The sequence below is a fragment of the Ambystoma mexicanum genome, chromosome 7q (assembly GCF_040938575.1).
Source record: "Ambystoma mexicanum isolate Mex_15411 chromosome 7q, UKY_AmexF1_1, whole genome shotgun sequence".
NCBI lineage: Eukaryota > Metazoa > Chordata > Amphibia > Caudata > Ambystomatidae > Ambystoma > Ambystoma mexicanum.
The window spans coordinates 273432512-273446104 of NC_090941.1; the positions used below are offsets into that span (position 1 = coordinate 273432512).

The 13593-nt window shown below is 46.4% G+C and overlaps 1 protein-coding gene across 5 annotated transcripts in view; it reads left to right on the forward strand.

The window, feature by feature from the left end:
* Positions 1-13593, forward strand: part of PICK1 (protein interacting with PRKCA 1) — a 422731-nt gene that overhangs the window by 66415 nt on the left and 342723 nt on the right. For 3 of the 5 annotated variants that reach the window (XM_069639883.1, XM_069639887.1, XM_069639886.1), the window contains 3 exons: positions 6935-7046; positions 9264-9401; positions 10070-10136. In XM_069639883.1, the coding sequence (XP_069495984.1) occupies positions 6935-7046; positions 9264-9401; positions 10070-10136 (317 nt within the window). The remainder of the gene's footprint in view (positions 1-6934; positions 7047-9263; positions 9402-10069; positions 10137-13593) is intronic. The other 2 variants (XM_069639885.1, XM_069639884.1) reach the window with 1 other exon arrangement.

Consider the following 13593-nt stretch of genomic DNA (forward strand, 5'->3'; position numbering starts at 1 on the left):
TTGATTTTGGGGTCTATGAACGATCGCAGTGCGGCAATAGCCTCCAACACCTGTCCATCCTTGTTGCCATCTGCTGGGGCCTTTTGGTCATTGCATGTAGCCGGTTTGTCCTGCACTGGTTCACGTTGTCTGGTAGCTGCGAAAGAGTGCATGATTGTTCCTTTTTTTTTTTCCTTTTTCTTTATTAGTGGACATGTCTGTCTTGCTCGTGTGTAGGTAGGCCTCTATCTGCGGCCCAACACCTCGGTCTTCCAGCCGGGACGCAATGTAACTTTTCAGTAAGCGAAGGGTGTGTGCAGGTTTGGACAGATCCAGCGGCGTAGGTGCTAGGGTTTTGTGCGTGTGTATGGCTCAAGCCAGGTGGAGAAGAGTTCTGTTCGCGGACTTATTCCAGTTTTCCTGGTGTCTGCGGGCTACAGCTTTGCCCAAACTTCAACCAGGAAACTTCAACCAGGAGTCGGCAATGCCTGGGTGGGTCGCCTTATGTTTGTTGTTCCTGGAAGCACTCCAGTCCGCCTCCAGTGCATGGTCACGTTTCGCTAAGTGTGACACAGATGGGCAGTACTCATCAATAATTTATCCGCTCTGCACCTTTTCATGCGTGTTGCAGACCAAATTTCAGGCTATGGAGTCCTCACTGCCCTGTCTGGACCTTCTCTCCGTCCACTTTAGCACTTAGTTTATCTTTGGTAGGAGACCTGCACACTTTGCCCCAGTGGCCTATTTGGCTTTAGGCCGTATTGGTCGCCTGTGCCTTTTATACCCTAAGTGTCTTTTACTCTGTGCACATTTTCCTGGACCCTGTCAAGGCGCAATGTTGTGAGTATTTGTCTCCATGCACCTGCTGCACCCTGTAGCCCTTTTGGGTCGGTGGTGTGTCTCATGACGTCAGCCCATGGCTTACTAGTATTTCTTGTCTGAGGAATATGTCACTCCGAAGTTCTTGTGCGAGGGCAGCTTCTATTTTCGTGCTCTGTAGAAGGTATCCTCCGTGCCGTATTTTTGGATTCACCCAGACCCCCGGGGCCACTGTGTGCAGAAGAGGGGTCAGTGCAGCAGTCACTGTTTTACTGAGTGTTGGGGTGTTTGTGCGCTGATTAATCCATTGTCAGGGGCGGTGGGTTTAGTGTTGTTTTACCATTGTCATCAGCCATCGTGTTTGCACAGTCCGGTGTTGCGTTGTTATGCTCTCAAGTGTCCTGGTTATCGTGTTGTGGGCTCTCCCAATATACTGGGTTTCATTAGTGACTGTACTTGGGATTGTTTTAGGAAATGACTTTCATGTGCACCTAGTGTTTCCCACAGCCATATCTGTCACGCGCCTGCATTCCTGGGGCTTGTGGGCGTCATGGAAATTACGCCGCCATTAATCTTGCTGGCACGTTTCCCTACGTTCCCAGGTTAGCGTGCTAGTGTTTTCCTCCTCTTCCTTCTACTTCCTACTTTAGCCCTGCCCTTCATTCGTTCTGTGCGTTGCAACCCTGTTCACTCGTCTTGTGCTTTGGGTTAACGCTCTCCAGTTTTCCGCTTGCAGTTGCTAGTGCCTTTTTCCTTGCCTTTCCCTCTTTTCTGTCTTTCGTTCCCCCTCCTGGTTGTTTTGCCTTACACTCTTTAGATTTCCTTCTGTGCCCTTCGCCTCCCGCTTCCAGCCTGGATTTCCACTTTCCATTTTTCCCTCGCTTCCTTTCTCCTTCCGCTACGGTGTTTTACCGGTTTGCTCCGCCCTCCTCTCTTGTGACCCCCCCACTATTGTTACCTTTGCTACCTTGGCGCCGTCCTTCCTTGTGCAATTGGAGCCTTCTTCACAGAGTACTTGCCATCACGCTGTGATTCCGTTCAACATCCTCCGGATACGCAGTGGTTACGTCAAGAGGCTTTTTTTGTTTAGCCTTTGGCTTTTCTCCTTTTGACTTGGTGTTCTCAGGAGGGAGTCCTGTGTTCTCTGGCTCCTGTCGGTGCCACAGTGGCTTCCTTCCGAGGACCACCGTATCTCTATCAGAAGAAAAAGACCACTAGACAAAAGAAAGACAAGGGTCGTGAAGTTACCTCAAAGGATTCAGGTGAGGAGGAGGGGGAGTCAACACACACTGAAGACATCGTTATTGGCAAACCTCATACAATTGACAATATCAGGGCAGGTCCACCCCCAACAATGTCTCTCCCTCTTGGCCTCGTGATGCGGGATGGACTAGAGCAGCAACTTGTTTCAGTTTTCCCATTAAGGGCGCACGTCCTCAGAGGAAAGACGTTTAGCAGCGTGGCTATGGAGAATTGCTGGCTTGGATCAGGAATGCTGAAGCCTCGCTGTCCGCAACAGATGCCAGTTCACGGCGCAGCTTACTTTGCCGCGAGCTGCAGTTCTGGACTGCCTTCCTCGTCATCCTTTAGTGTTCCGCATGGAAAGTGTGCCATCCACCCGCCCCCCTGAGTTGCCGCCACGTTTGAATTTCGCTGTAGGCTGCTGTCGGGGGTTTCCTATTTGGTGGCGCAGCTTTGTTCGTTCACCGCCAGTGTTCGAGCGGCACCTCTGTTGCACCCTCGCATATATTCAGTTCCGTACCTGCATGGTCCCGCGGTTTGCCTCTCAATATGTAAGCCCTCTCTCCGGCTCAGGATCTCATGAAGCTCTGCATGACTGTTTCTTTGCTTGCTGCCCTTTACGATGTCCTGCGCTGTCTGCTTGGTTTCGCCTCCTTCATTAGCAGTGACCACTGCGTACCGCCACCTCTCTCATTGGTGTTGGCTCATCTCAGCGCCTTTTTACTTGCATAACTGGTCGCCTCAGTGTCCGCACTCCAGAGAGGGGGGAAATTCGGTGCATTGCCCATGGTCGTAGGTCTGAGAGAGCCTCGCGCAGTACAAGCCCCTCCTCCTCAGGGCCGCAGCATCGTCAGCCATCTTGCTAGCCTCTGGGGGGGGGAGGGGGGGTGAGCTCCTGCTTCCAGGCTCGTATTCGCAGTAATCCGACTCCGTTTTCTGTCTGATTTTCTCTGGGGAGTTAGAGAAGTGCTTTACGCTCCTTTGGAAGTGTTTATAGTTTCATTTGTTTTCGCGTGTCAGTAACATCAGGATCAGCTTAAGGATCTCGACGGAGCTCTGCCCAACAAACTCCTCACTCCATGAGCTCGGCCACACCCCTCCTTACCAGATTGAAATTACTGTACTTCTATGGTGCATGCTGCATCCATTGCCTATGTGTATGCATTATTAGATTCCTGTATTAAAAACAACACTCAAATATAATGTTTTCTTTAGATGAGTACATTTTTTAATACATTCAGTAGTGTAATTGAGGTCTCCCAATCACCCATGACCGCTTGCTACCAACCGTGCACACAACCCATTGTAGGGACTTTTCATCAAAATAAATTTTGAATCTGATGTCATCAGTGACATATGTGTTGTCCTGGGTGTTAGTCTTAGCAGTGCACGGTGGTGGCGCGAGTTATGGTTGCTCAGATTACCATAACTGGTGAATATCTGGGGGTTTTCGGTTTTACTTGGAAGCATAACGTCCCTTTAACAATGTTTTTTCACTGCATTTCATTGGTTTTTATTAGTGCAACTTAACCATAACGTCCCTTTAAACAAAATGTTTTCACTGAAAATATATATATTGCTGTTGACCAGACTTTCTGGACAGAACATTACTTTAGTTAATGTAACACAATGCTGGTAGAGTAGTGTTTGTGGAGGGAAGAGGTCTTCATTGACACGAAGATGGCTCTTTCTTACAGGCAGAAAGTTTAACTATAGCGTTTCTGTATCTTTGTATTCCCATGCATTCTGAATGCTGCACATGTGCTTGAAATCTTCCACTAGAATTGTCTTTCTGTTGCTCATCAATACACCTATATGAGCTCTGGAAATATTTTCTATGGCCTCCCAAAATAAATGTCATAATGCGAATGCGCAATCGCTGCTAGTTTCTTCAACTTAGAGTGTAAATGTTTCTTCTGTGTCCTCCCTGAATTGTTCGATGAATGCATGCACGCAAGATAGATTCTTCGGGAGTTCACGCCGTACATTCAAGTCGCTAAGTTAATTCAGAAAATGCTTTTTCCACTTGGCGCTTAAAGCCGCAGACAATGTGTTCATATTTCTCAACTCATAAATACCAAAATAATCACTTATATTGTATATGTCTATATACATTTAAACTGTTCCACTTAGCTAAACCTTTCCCGGCGATGCTTGTCCTTTCTCAGTCACAATAGCCTTGGGAATGTCCTTCGTAGATTTCTTGAAAATGTTGGCTCTTAAAATGACTGTATTTTGAATTCTGTTTACTGGGATAAGAAACATATGACCAGTTCCTGAGTTAAACTAGACAAAAGGCAGTTTAGAACCTTGCTGAGGGTTCCATTTCACCTGCCTTCTCCATAGCCAGTCAGTTGTCAGAAACACCTCCACCATCTTGGGATGAGGAGGACTCGGACCTTTGGTTGGAGAAAGGTAGTTAAGGAATGAACCTTTATAAGTTAAAGAAAGTACCTAATAACTTCATGAGACACATTCACGCATTCAAGGAATCCCGACACACTTCCAGCACAATCCCAATATTGTGGTGAAAAATGTACTTCACCTTAACTATCTCAAGCTTTTTCACTGCATTCGAAGGGTATTTGTTCTGCTGTATCTTACCCCAACTGTAGTCGTACATAACCATGGCCCAGGGCCTTTGCTTTTTTCACATTCCGCTTTGCACCTATTAGAGTAAAACACTGTGGCCCACAGGTCAGTGGTTTCCGCTTCTTTAAAAAAAATTAAAAGAATTTCCTGAATGATTTTCTACAGATTTTCTACAGATCATTTTTCTGGGGAATATAACCACGAAGACCTTTGTGCAAACTTCTCTGTGAGACTGGTTCCTGGGGGAAAAACAAAATCTTTTGATTTCTGCTTTAATATGAAAAGCCCCTAAAATTAAAATGTCTTCCACAGCCCCTCTTCATTTTTTTGGTCTACCCACCTTGCAGTCAGTGCCCCAAGGTGTCCTAATATAATTTTCTCCCATCTTGCAAGATTCTCACGGAAAGATGAAAATGACCTTGACTGAAGGCTTTTCTAGCCCTTATCGAAGTGCCAAACTCATTATTGCTTTCAAGGTAGTTTATTGGCAAAGGTTTAGCCACATATGTCCTACAAGTCAAGCTATTACTAATAGAAAGTTAGCAGATGTTGGTGGTTCATAGGTTTCACTTTAACCATAGTGCGATGACCGCAGTGCTTTTGAGTAACTTCCTATTCCTCTCTGTCCCCTGTCTATATGTATCATCCCCAATTTCTGTATTCCCATCCTAAACTGATGCATACACGAATTGCATACACGAATTGCGAACTATCTACTGCAATTCACCTGCTCGCAGAGCTGTTTCGATCTCTGCAGAGTCTGCTTGCATGTGTGCTTTTGGCAAAACACCATGTCTGTGCAATATGTAGAAATACAGTCCTGATCGTTGCTGTGAGGAGAGACTGTTGACACTTTGACCTATGGGAGGAAAGTCCTCGTCTAAGGTTGTGCGTTACATCAAGTGTTCACTTCTGGCAGATGCAGTTCGACCCTCCTCAAGTGCCTGCCCATTTGCAGTGGCTGAACGTGTTGCCTGACTGTTATTTATGATCATTGTTCTGCAAATGATGCTAAAGAATTTACATCCGAAATGCCTACCAAGGGAGTTCATGTGGTATATTGGCTGTGCCGTCATGGCTGGGTGTCTGGTATCTGTTGGTCCTACTTCCAGCCCTAACCTCCTGCCTTTATATGGTTTGTGTGTTGTATGATTATCTTTCCAATATTTAATCGGTGCTCTGGAGCTAAAGATGTTGCACTGGCATGATGAGGTCCTGATCTGGTGTTTGAGGACTGGACTGCAGTTGTTTCAAGCGTGAGGTGGGAGTGAGATATCTGTTGGCCTTCTAAGCATGCAAGCCTGTCCACATTGTGATGGTCTGTGAGATCCCTGATTGAGACCATTTCTCAGGGAGCGGGGGTCCAATCAGTACCACCAATGGGAATATTTGGGGGTGGGGGGAGTTAAGGTTTTGATGGTGTCGCTTCTCATAGATTGGCTATATCTACAGTGTTGGCCAACCTTTTACAAGGATTGAAATTGAGATTGGATATGTAAGAGCTAAAAACAGCTCCTGGGTATCGAGCAATAACCAGGGACCCCAGAGTATACACTGGGAAACGAGGAGCTAGTACATAGTGTTTCTCAAATCTAACTTCCACTTAAGAAGCAATATTAACATTTTGTCCATTATGTATGACCCATTATGCTTAATATAACATATAGATGTGTCCTAATGTTTATTTCTAGATTTCCCAAACAGAGTTAATGTCAATAGGTACGTTTGTTCAGCCTCATTTGGCCTGGGGAGCCAAAAGTAGCTCCTGGTAGCTGTTGGTTTCAAGGTAACCAGGCTCTTCTGGGCTACAAGTAGGAGCTAAATAGCTCCCAGCTCCCCCAATTTCTGTTTTCACCCTCCAGATGTTTTGGTCTACAACTCCCATCAGACCCAGACAGCATAGTGGTAAGGGATCATGTTAGTTGTAGGTCAAAACATCTGGAGGGTTAAATGCTGGCTATCCCGGCCTACAGGTTAATCTCTCCAAAGGTCCTCTCTCTATGGGTCTCCCTCGTGCAGATAATACTACTCCCTATATTTCCTTTAGCGTTTGAACAATTCACATCATTGCTATTATTTTTCTTTCTTCCCAGGTTTGTCTTCCCTCATGCTCCCACCTTTCATTTTCTTTATTTTTCCAACTCTTCCTGCAACTTTTGATCTCACTTAATACTTTCTTTTCTATGGCCCTAATTTTCATGCTCTCTTCCTTTACTTACCTCTTTCACCCAATGTTATCCTGTTTCTCATCCCTCTTCTTCAGCTACTTAATTTTAATTTCTTTGCTCTTTTTCTCTCTCAGTGGGATCCCCACAGTTCCAGGTACAGTGACGCTGAAGAAGGATGCTCAGAATTTGATTGGGATCAGCATTGGTGGTGGCGCCCAATACTGCCCCTGTCTCTACATTGTGCAGGTCAGTGTATGTTCATTAGGTGATTGGGCCTTTTACTTGGAATGTTTTAGAATTAAAAAGAGACAACCTCCTATTGTCTTATCATTTGCACACCATTGTTTGGGTTTAGGACGAATCCCACATTCCATACCATACAGGAAGGTCTGGTAATTTGTGGTGTCTGGTAGCTATTCTTTAAACACACCTACACATTACAGCTCTTTCCCACCTATGTACGGGATGTATGTTTGGGATTTATAAAGCACACCCCTAGATGGGAAATGTTGGAGTGTTCTACATGGGGGACACAGCCAAGCGGGCGCAAGATAGCGTGCAGAGAAGCTTAGATTGAGAGACAGAGCTGGGTAGGGGAAACACTCCAGAGGGGGTGATTTGGGGACGAGTCTTGTGATTGGCAAGATGCTCTTTGAGGAGCTTGGTCTTAAGGTCCTTCCTGAAGTGTAGGATGATACATGTCCGATTGTAAGCACACTTGCTTAGCTATCCATCGTTAACAGCCAAAATTCCTGTAGACAGTCACGTTTGTACTGACTCGTTCTTTTCCCCTTCCACCTCCAGTGTTTTGGTTCCAATGTTGTCCCGCCCCTGTTCGATGCCACTGCCACTTTTCTCTCACTTTCATCTATTTCTTTGACTCTTTCAGTTATTTTCTCTCTTCCTATATCCTTCGTTTCACTCTTCTTTTGTCCGTTCCTTTATCTGGTTACATTATATTGCTACCTATCCCCACCTTTTCACTGCTTTCAATATTCACTTTCCTCCATTTGTCTCTTCTTTCACAGCCCTTTCTTTCTGACATGAACTCAGCCTAACTTAAGACAGCTTTTTATATTTCATCACTGTGTAGCCATTGAAGCAATGAAAGATGTTCTTCAAACATATATCACACTTTAACACAGAAGGTTAGTCTGTGCCACTTGCCGAACAAATATTTGTAGGCGCTGCAAGAGCAGCCGATGTCCAGGAAGTGGTTATTTACTGATCTGGGAAATGAGACAACCACAACAAACAGCTAATAGCCTGTTTTAATGTCACACCATTAGGTGTTAGCACCTAGCTATCTCAGAGCAGTGTTCGACCTCACACAGGGAGTGTCACATCTGTTAAGGATTCGCGAACAGAAACATTGTGCATGTCCGCACAGTTAAAGCCCATCGGGTGCCATACAAAGTACTGAGTGACAAGTGAGAGAGATGTCTCTTCATAACAGATAACCGACTAATATAGTAGCCCGCAGAAGCATACCGTGCGTAATGCTGCAGAGCTCCACGAATTCCATAGAGTACAGTGAAGGCATTTACTAAACGGGTGCAGAGATCTCACTGCGATCGGCAAGAACCCACATAATGTAGTTTTACATAGGAGGCCTAACTCGAACGAACACAGTGGCACTCTAGCTCTAGCCCTCACTGTTCTAAATGGTGGGTATGATGAACGCACACGTGCAGGGAAACCATGTTACTTGATACATATGAAGCCCAGCACCAAAAGGAAAAAAAGGAAGCCCTGAAGACTTGCCAGTCCATTCAAGCAGGAGGGGCTGCGGAGAAGTGCAGAGCAGAGCAGAGAAGCATAGGAGCTAGACAGCAAGGCCCAGCTAAGCAGAACTCATTAGCCCAAGAAGGAGCTGTTTCATTTGAAGCACACTCCGCTCTAAACGTGAGTGACATGTTGGGGCCTTGCTGTGTACATGGAGACTGATGCCGTATAGTATAGTGTAGCAAAGCTTAATGAGAGAGAGAGAGAGCGGTTACACATGCTGTTAAATTAAAACCACCACTTGTTCTATTATTTGCACATTCAGTCATGCTCTTTGCCCTGCATGGCAATCATGTTCATAAATGTGATGTAACGTTATGTTATATCTGCTTTTGCTTTAGCTTGTTTAATGAAAATAAGAATCCTCAGAAGATAGGGGGTCATATTAAATGCATTAACACGATAACTCATGTGTCAAGTGTATGTTTCAGAGTAATGCATCAGAGTGGTATCTCCTTGAGTCCAAGAACTTTATAATTCCTGATTGTATATGTTTAATCATGTTGATAAGCACATGAACCAAGGCATGCCTGTCTTTTAGCACTGAGACACAGCCTACGGTGAGTGTTGACATGAATGACTGATGACCAGGGGTCTGTTTTCACAGCCTCAGATGGGGCTCATGGTCACGCCTAATCGTAGGCAATCAAGACACCTCTCTCTCTCTCAACCTCTTAGGTCTTTGATAATACTCCAGCTGCTATTGATGGTACTCTGGCTGCAGGTGATGAAATCACTGGCGTCAACTGCAAGTCGGTCAAGGGCAAGACCAAAGTGGAAGTGGCCAAGATGATACAAAACGTCAAGGTAAGACAGGTGCGTGAGATTTCTCGGGTCTCTCTAGAAAGAGCCGGTTTGGAGGGGATGGGTGACTGTAAAGGTAGATTTGTTAAAGAAGACCATGACCAGGGCAAGGAAGCAAGGCAGTAGTAGGGGAAAATATTAGGGATAGGCTTGGTGTAGGTAGCTGGGAGATGATGTAGCAAAAAGGGAGATGCATTTAAGAGCAGGAGGAGATGTGACGGTGCCCATTTAGAGACCTTGAATCTTTAAATGCGTTCTTAACATTCAACCATGGGTGAAGATTATGAATTAGTGTGTGTAAATTCGATATATGGTACTTAAACCCAGAATATTGCATCTACATTTGTGGAAGCTGAGTTGATGCCATTCCCAAAAGAGAACACCTGAATGTTTTGGGAGGCTGGGATGGGGTTTGGGTAAGCAACCCCACTACCGGCCCATGTCAAAAGTGGAGATGTATTTTCAGGGCTAAAGTGACGCAATTGGTGGTGAAATGTTTGCCTATCGTGAAGATAGTGAAGGATCCAATCTAAGAATGTTTTTCGTGCCCCTTCAACGTGTCTTGATATGTCCTTCCACTTAATCAAGAAAAGTCCATTCCTGAAAACATTAATTGTAAGACGATTCTCGAATACTAAAGTACTGGTACCTTGTTCTCTCCCCCCCCCCCCTCTCATTAGGAGGAAGTCACCATTCACTACAACAAGCTCCAAGCAGATCCAAAGCAGGGCAAATCCCTTGACATAGGTAAGAAATTTCAAGATTGTTTGACTTCTGAGTCAAGAGATAACACAATCCTTCTGGTAGAAGAGTTCCATGTTCTCTCAACATTTATAAGTGATCGTTAACTTCTTAGATGTGCTGGCCAGACTATGGCCCCAATATTGTATCTCCCTCTAGGTCTGTGGCCCACAAATATGTTCCATAAGAAGCTTACAGTGTTTATTCGAGGTATCTCTCCTAGCAGTTGATTGGGAACACTGTGCATGTTTAGTAACGCCTCTCCAAGCTTACGGGTATTGCACTTTTTTCCTTTTTCCCTGTGGTTGTGATTTTCATTATGTTGTCAGTAATACATTGATTTGTTCCAAGGTTGACCTTTCCTCACCCTGTATATCTGAATTACTGTTGAAATATGTGTAAACTTTTTATAATTGCCCTTGTTTGTTGTGTTTCTGGATGTTTTTTGTGCATATTGTGTAATGCAGGTAACAGTTAATAGGGTAAACTGCTTGTAAGTGCGCTTGAGCTGTGATAATATTGACAGGGTATGCGGCAGAACTAGTAATGATGGGTCCTACCCTAGGCCCATTAAACAGATAAACCAGTATTCTGTGCTTACCAAAACTATTTAACATAAGTCTCGTTTACAAACTCAAAGTGAGTCTTATCAATAGTACATCCAACTTGGCATCGGGGGTGACCAGTGACCCTCTGTGCAAGAGGAACCCGAAGACATGGCGGGGCCCTCGAAGGAGAAGGTGGTCACCCAAGAGAATAACAGGCTTGGCTGAGGCAGTGATGGACCAAGACCTATGTGAAGTGGCATAGCATGTGTTTGTGGACCTCCTAGAAGTGGAAGATTGGTCAGGAATATAGAGATACTGGATATATGTAGTGGGGTCCAAGCGTGGAGAGCCTGGGGCCAGACCCAGGGCTGTGGTGGTAGCACTCCATCAGTATGGGCGGAAGTAGAAGATGCTGGAGGCCTCCAGGAGGGCCAGACCGATCAAGTACAATGGATCGGAGCTCCAGTTATTCCAAGACTTGTCCCTGACCTCTCTGGTGAAGCATAGGGCAATGGGCCTGGTGTGCTGGCCTTGGCTTGAGCTGAAGTGCGATATAAGTGTACCTTTCCCTTTGGCTTATTATTGGAATGTGGGATGGACAACACCGAATCACCACATGCGAGGAGGGCCCGAGGATCATGAAGATGGAGGATATGGGGTACTCGCATCAAGAACGGAGACCGGCGAGGGAACCCCTCAAGAGAAAGCTCTGGGAATGATCAAAGTACCAGAGGCAGGGGAGGTGGTGGATTTATGGGACTGGGGTCTAGAGGGTAACTGTCTTCTTGGGGGTGTTTATGGCTCTAGGGCAACTGCATTGGTTTCTGGGTTGTTACAGGGACTCAACATCCGTTCAGAAGGTCCGGGGGGAGCCAGATGCTGGTTGATCCCGACCAGAATGGGGTGGATGGGGAGTGGAGAGGAGGAAATGGGGGTTGGGAGGCAGTGGATTAGGATATTGGGACGAGGGGCAGGGGGCCATAGGTACAACGCCAACTTTCAAGTTGATCACTCGCACGTTAGGGGACCCAACTCCCCGGTGAAGAGAAGGAAAGTGTTGAGCATTTCCTGGGAAGGGAGAAGCCAGACTGGGTGGCATTACAAGAGACTCAGACAAACATATTCAAAAAGCAGAGCGGCATAAGCTTAAAATGAAAGGCTACCCCCCCAGTTGATTCAGGCGAATGCCAAGGGCGGAGTCCTCTTGGCCTTTCACGCGCAGACGGGATTGCGGGTGACAGAGACTATGGGCGATCCAGAGGGCAGATATTTTATGGTAAACGTCACTTGGGACGGAGTTGGATGCACTCTGGCGACAGTATACGGCCACAACACCGGCCAGGATGGGTTCATGAGGTCCGTTGTATCCAAATTTTAACTCTTTTTCGAGGGGTAAGATGGGTTTTTAACCTAGCATGGGACCCAGACAAAGATAGGAGTGCAAGGATTTATCACAGCCAAGTAGCCCCATCCAAGAAAACAAAGGAAAGCATGGCAAGGTTGGGGTCTGGTGCACTCCTACAGGAAACTGCATGGGGAAAACAGAAGGTATACATCTACTCCCACGTCCACCTGTCCTTTTCCAGAATTGACTACGTACGAGTTTCTCGTACCCTGTTAGGACAGGTGAGGGAGATGGAGTAAGGGGCGATAGTGCTGTCAGACCATGCGCCATTAGCCTTATGCTGCACAGGCAGAGGGCGGGCCTAGGGCTTTGGAGACCAGGTGATATGTGAAGACTTAAGGGGAAGGATCAAAGAATTCTTTCAAATTAATGGCTCACAAGGAATGAATGACCATACGGTATGGGACACGTTCAAAGCCACCATAAGGGGGGGTGTGATCGACCAAAGAAAGCTCTGAGATAGGCAGAGGGACCAGCTGCAGAAGGATCTTGAGGACCAGTTTAAGCAGGTGATTACAAGAGAGGACCAGGTAGGGACCCACGGACCAGAAGCAGCGAGAAGCCAGAACAGACCTCGGCAGAAGAGCAGTGTAGCGGGCGAAGCCTCCAGGATAGCGGGAACAGAGCAACGGAAAGAAGGCACACAGGCTCAGGGCCTAGGCAGGGAGGCGCAGCACACGCCCTAAAGGACAGCCCGGGGAAGGTAACGACCCTCAGGGCCCCAAGGGAACCATGACAACGAAGACCAAAAGCTGGGCTACAAAGACAGGACTAATATCGGGGGGACGCACTGGGAATCCTCCCGACGATGTGGCTGTCTCAGGAAACCAAAAGTGGTCAGGAGGGAGCAACTGGACGCAGAACCCCTGAGGACGCTGAACCAACGACTCCCATGTCGTGGCAGACTTCGAGGGGAAATGCTCACCCTACCGGCCACCCTGGTTAAGACATTGCAGGAGCAATTTCAACTCATGAGGTCGGATCTCAACTCCACTCTGGTGGAGATACGACATGAAATGGGGCATTTGGGTGAAAGAATGGACCTGCTGGAAAGGGGTTGCAGGAAGTGGACATGTAAACAGCAAATAGCAAGGCCATAGAGCGACTGGATGTGGCTACGCAGAACCTAGAGCTCCAAATGGAGGATATGGAGAACAGATCTCGGAGAGTCAACATCAGGCTGAAACTGCTACCTGAGACTGATGGACAGAGAATTAAACAGAGTTGCTCAGGCAATCTTTGCGGAGCTCCTGGGGGAAACAGCCCCAGATCTCATCGAGCTTGACTGGATCAACAGAGTGGGACGAATGAACATAAGCCCAAACGCAAGAACAAGAGATGTCCTTGCAGCATTTACTAGGTACGCCCAAAAAGGAGCAGTCTGGAAAGCGGCAAGACAACAGGAACACGTTCTGTACAAGGGTGAAAAAATTGCGCTATATCAGGATTTAGCCAACAGTACACTAATTAAGCGACGTCAAATGGGCCTAATGCTTAAAGTGCTAAACGA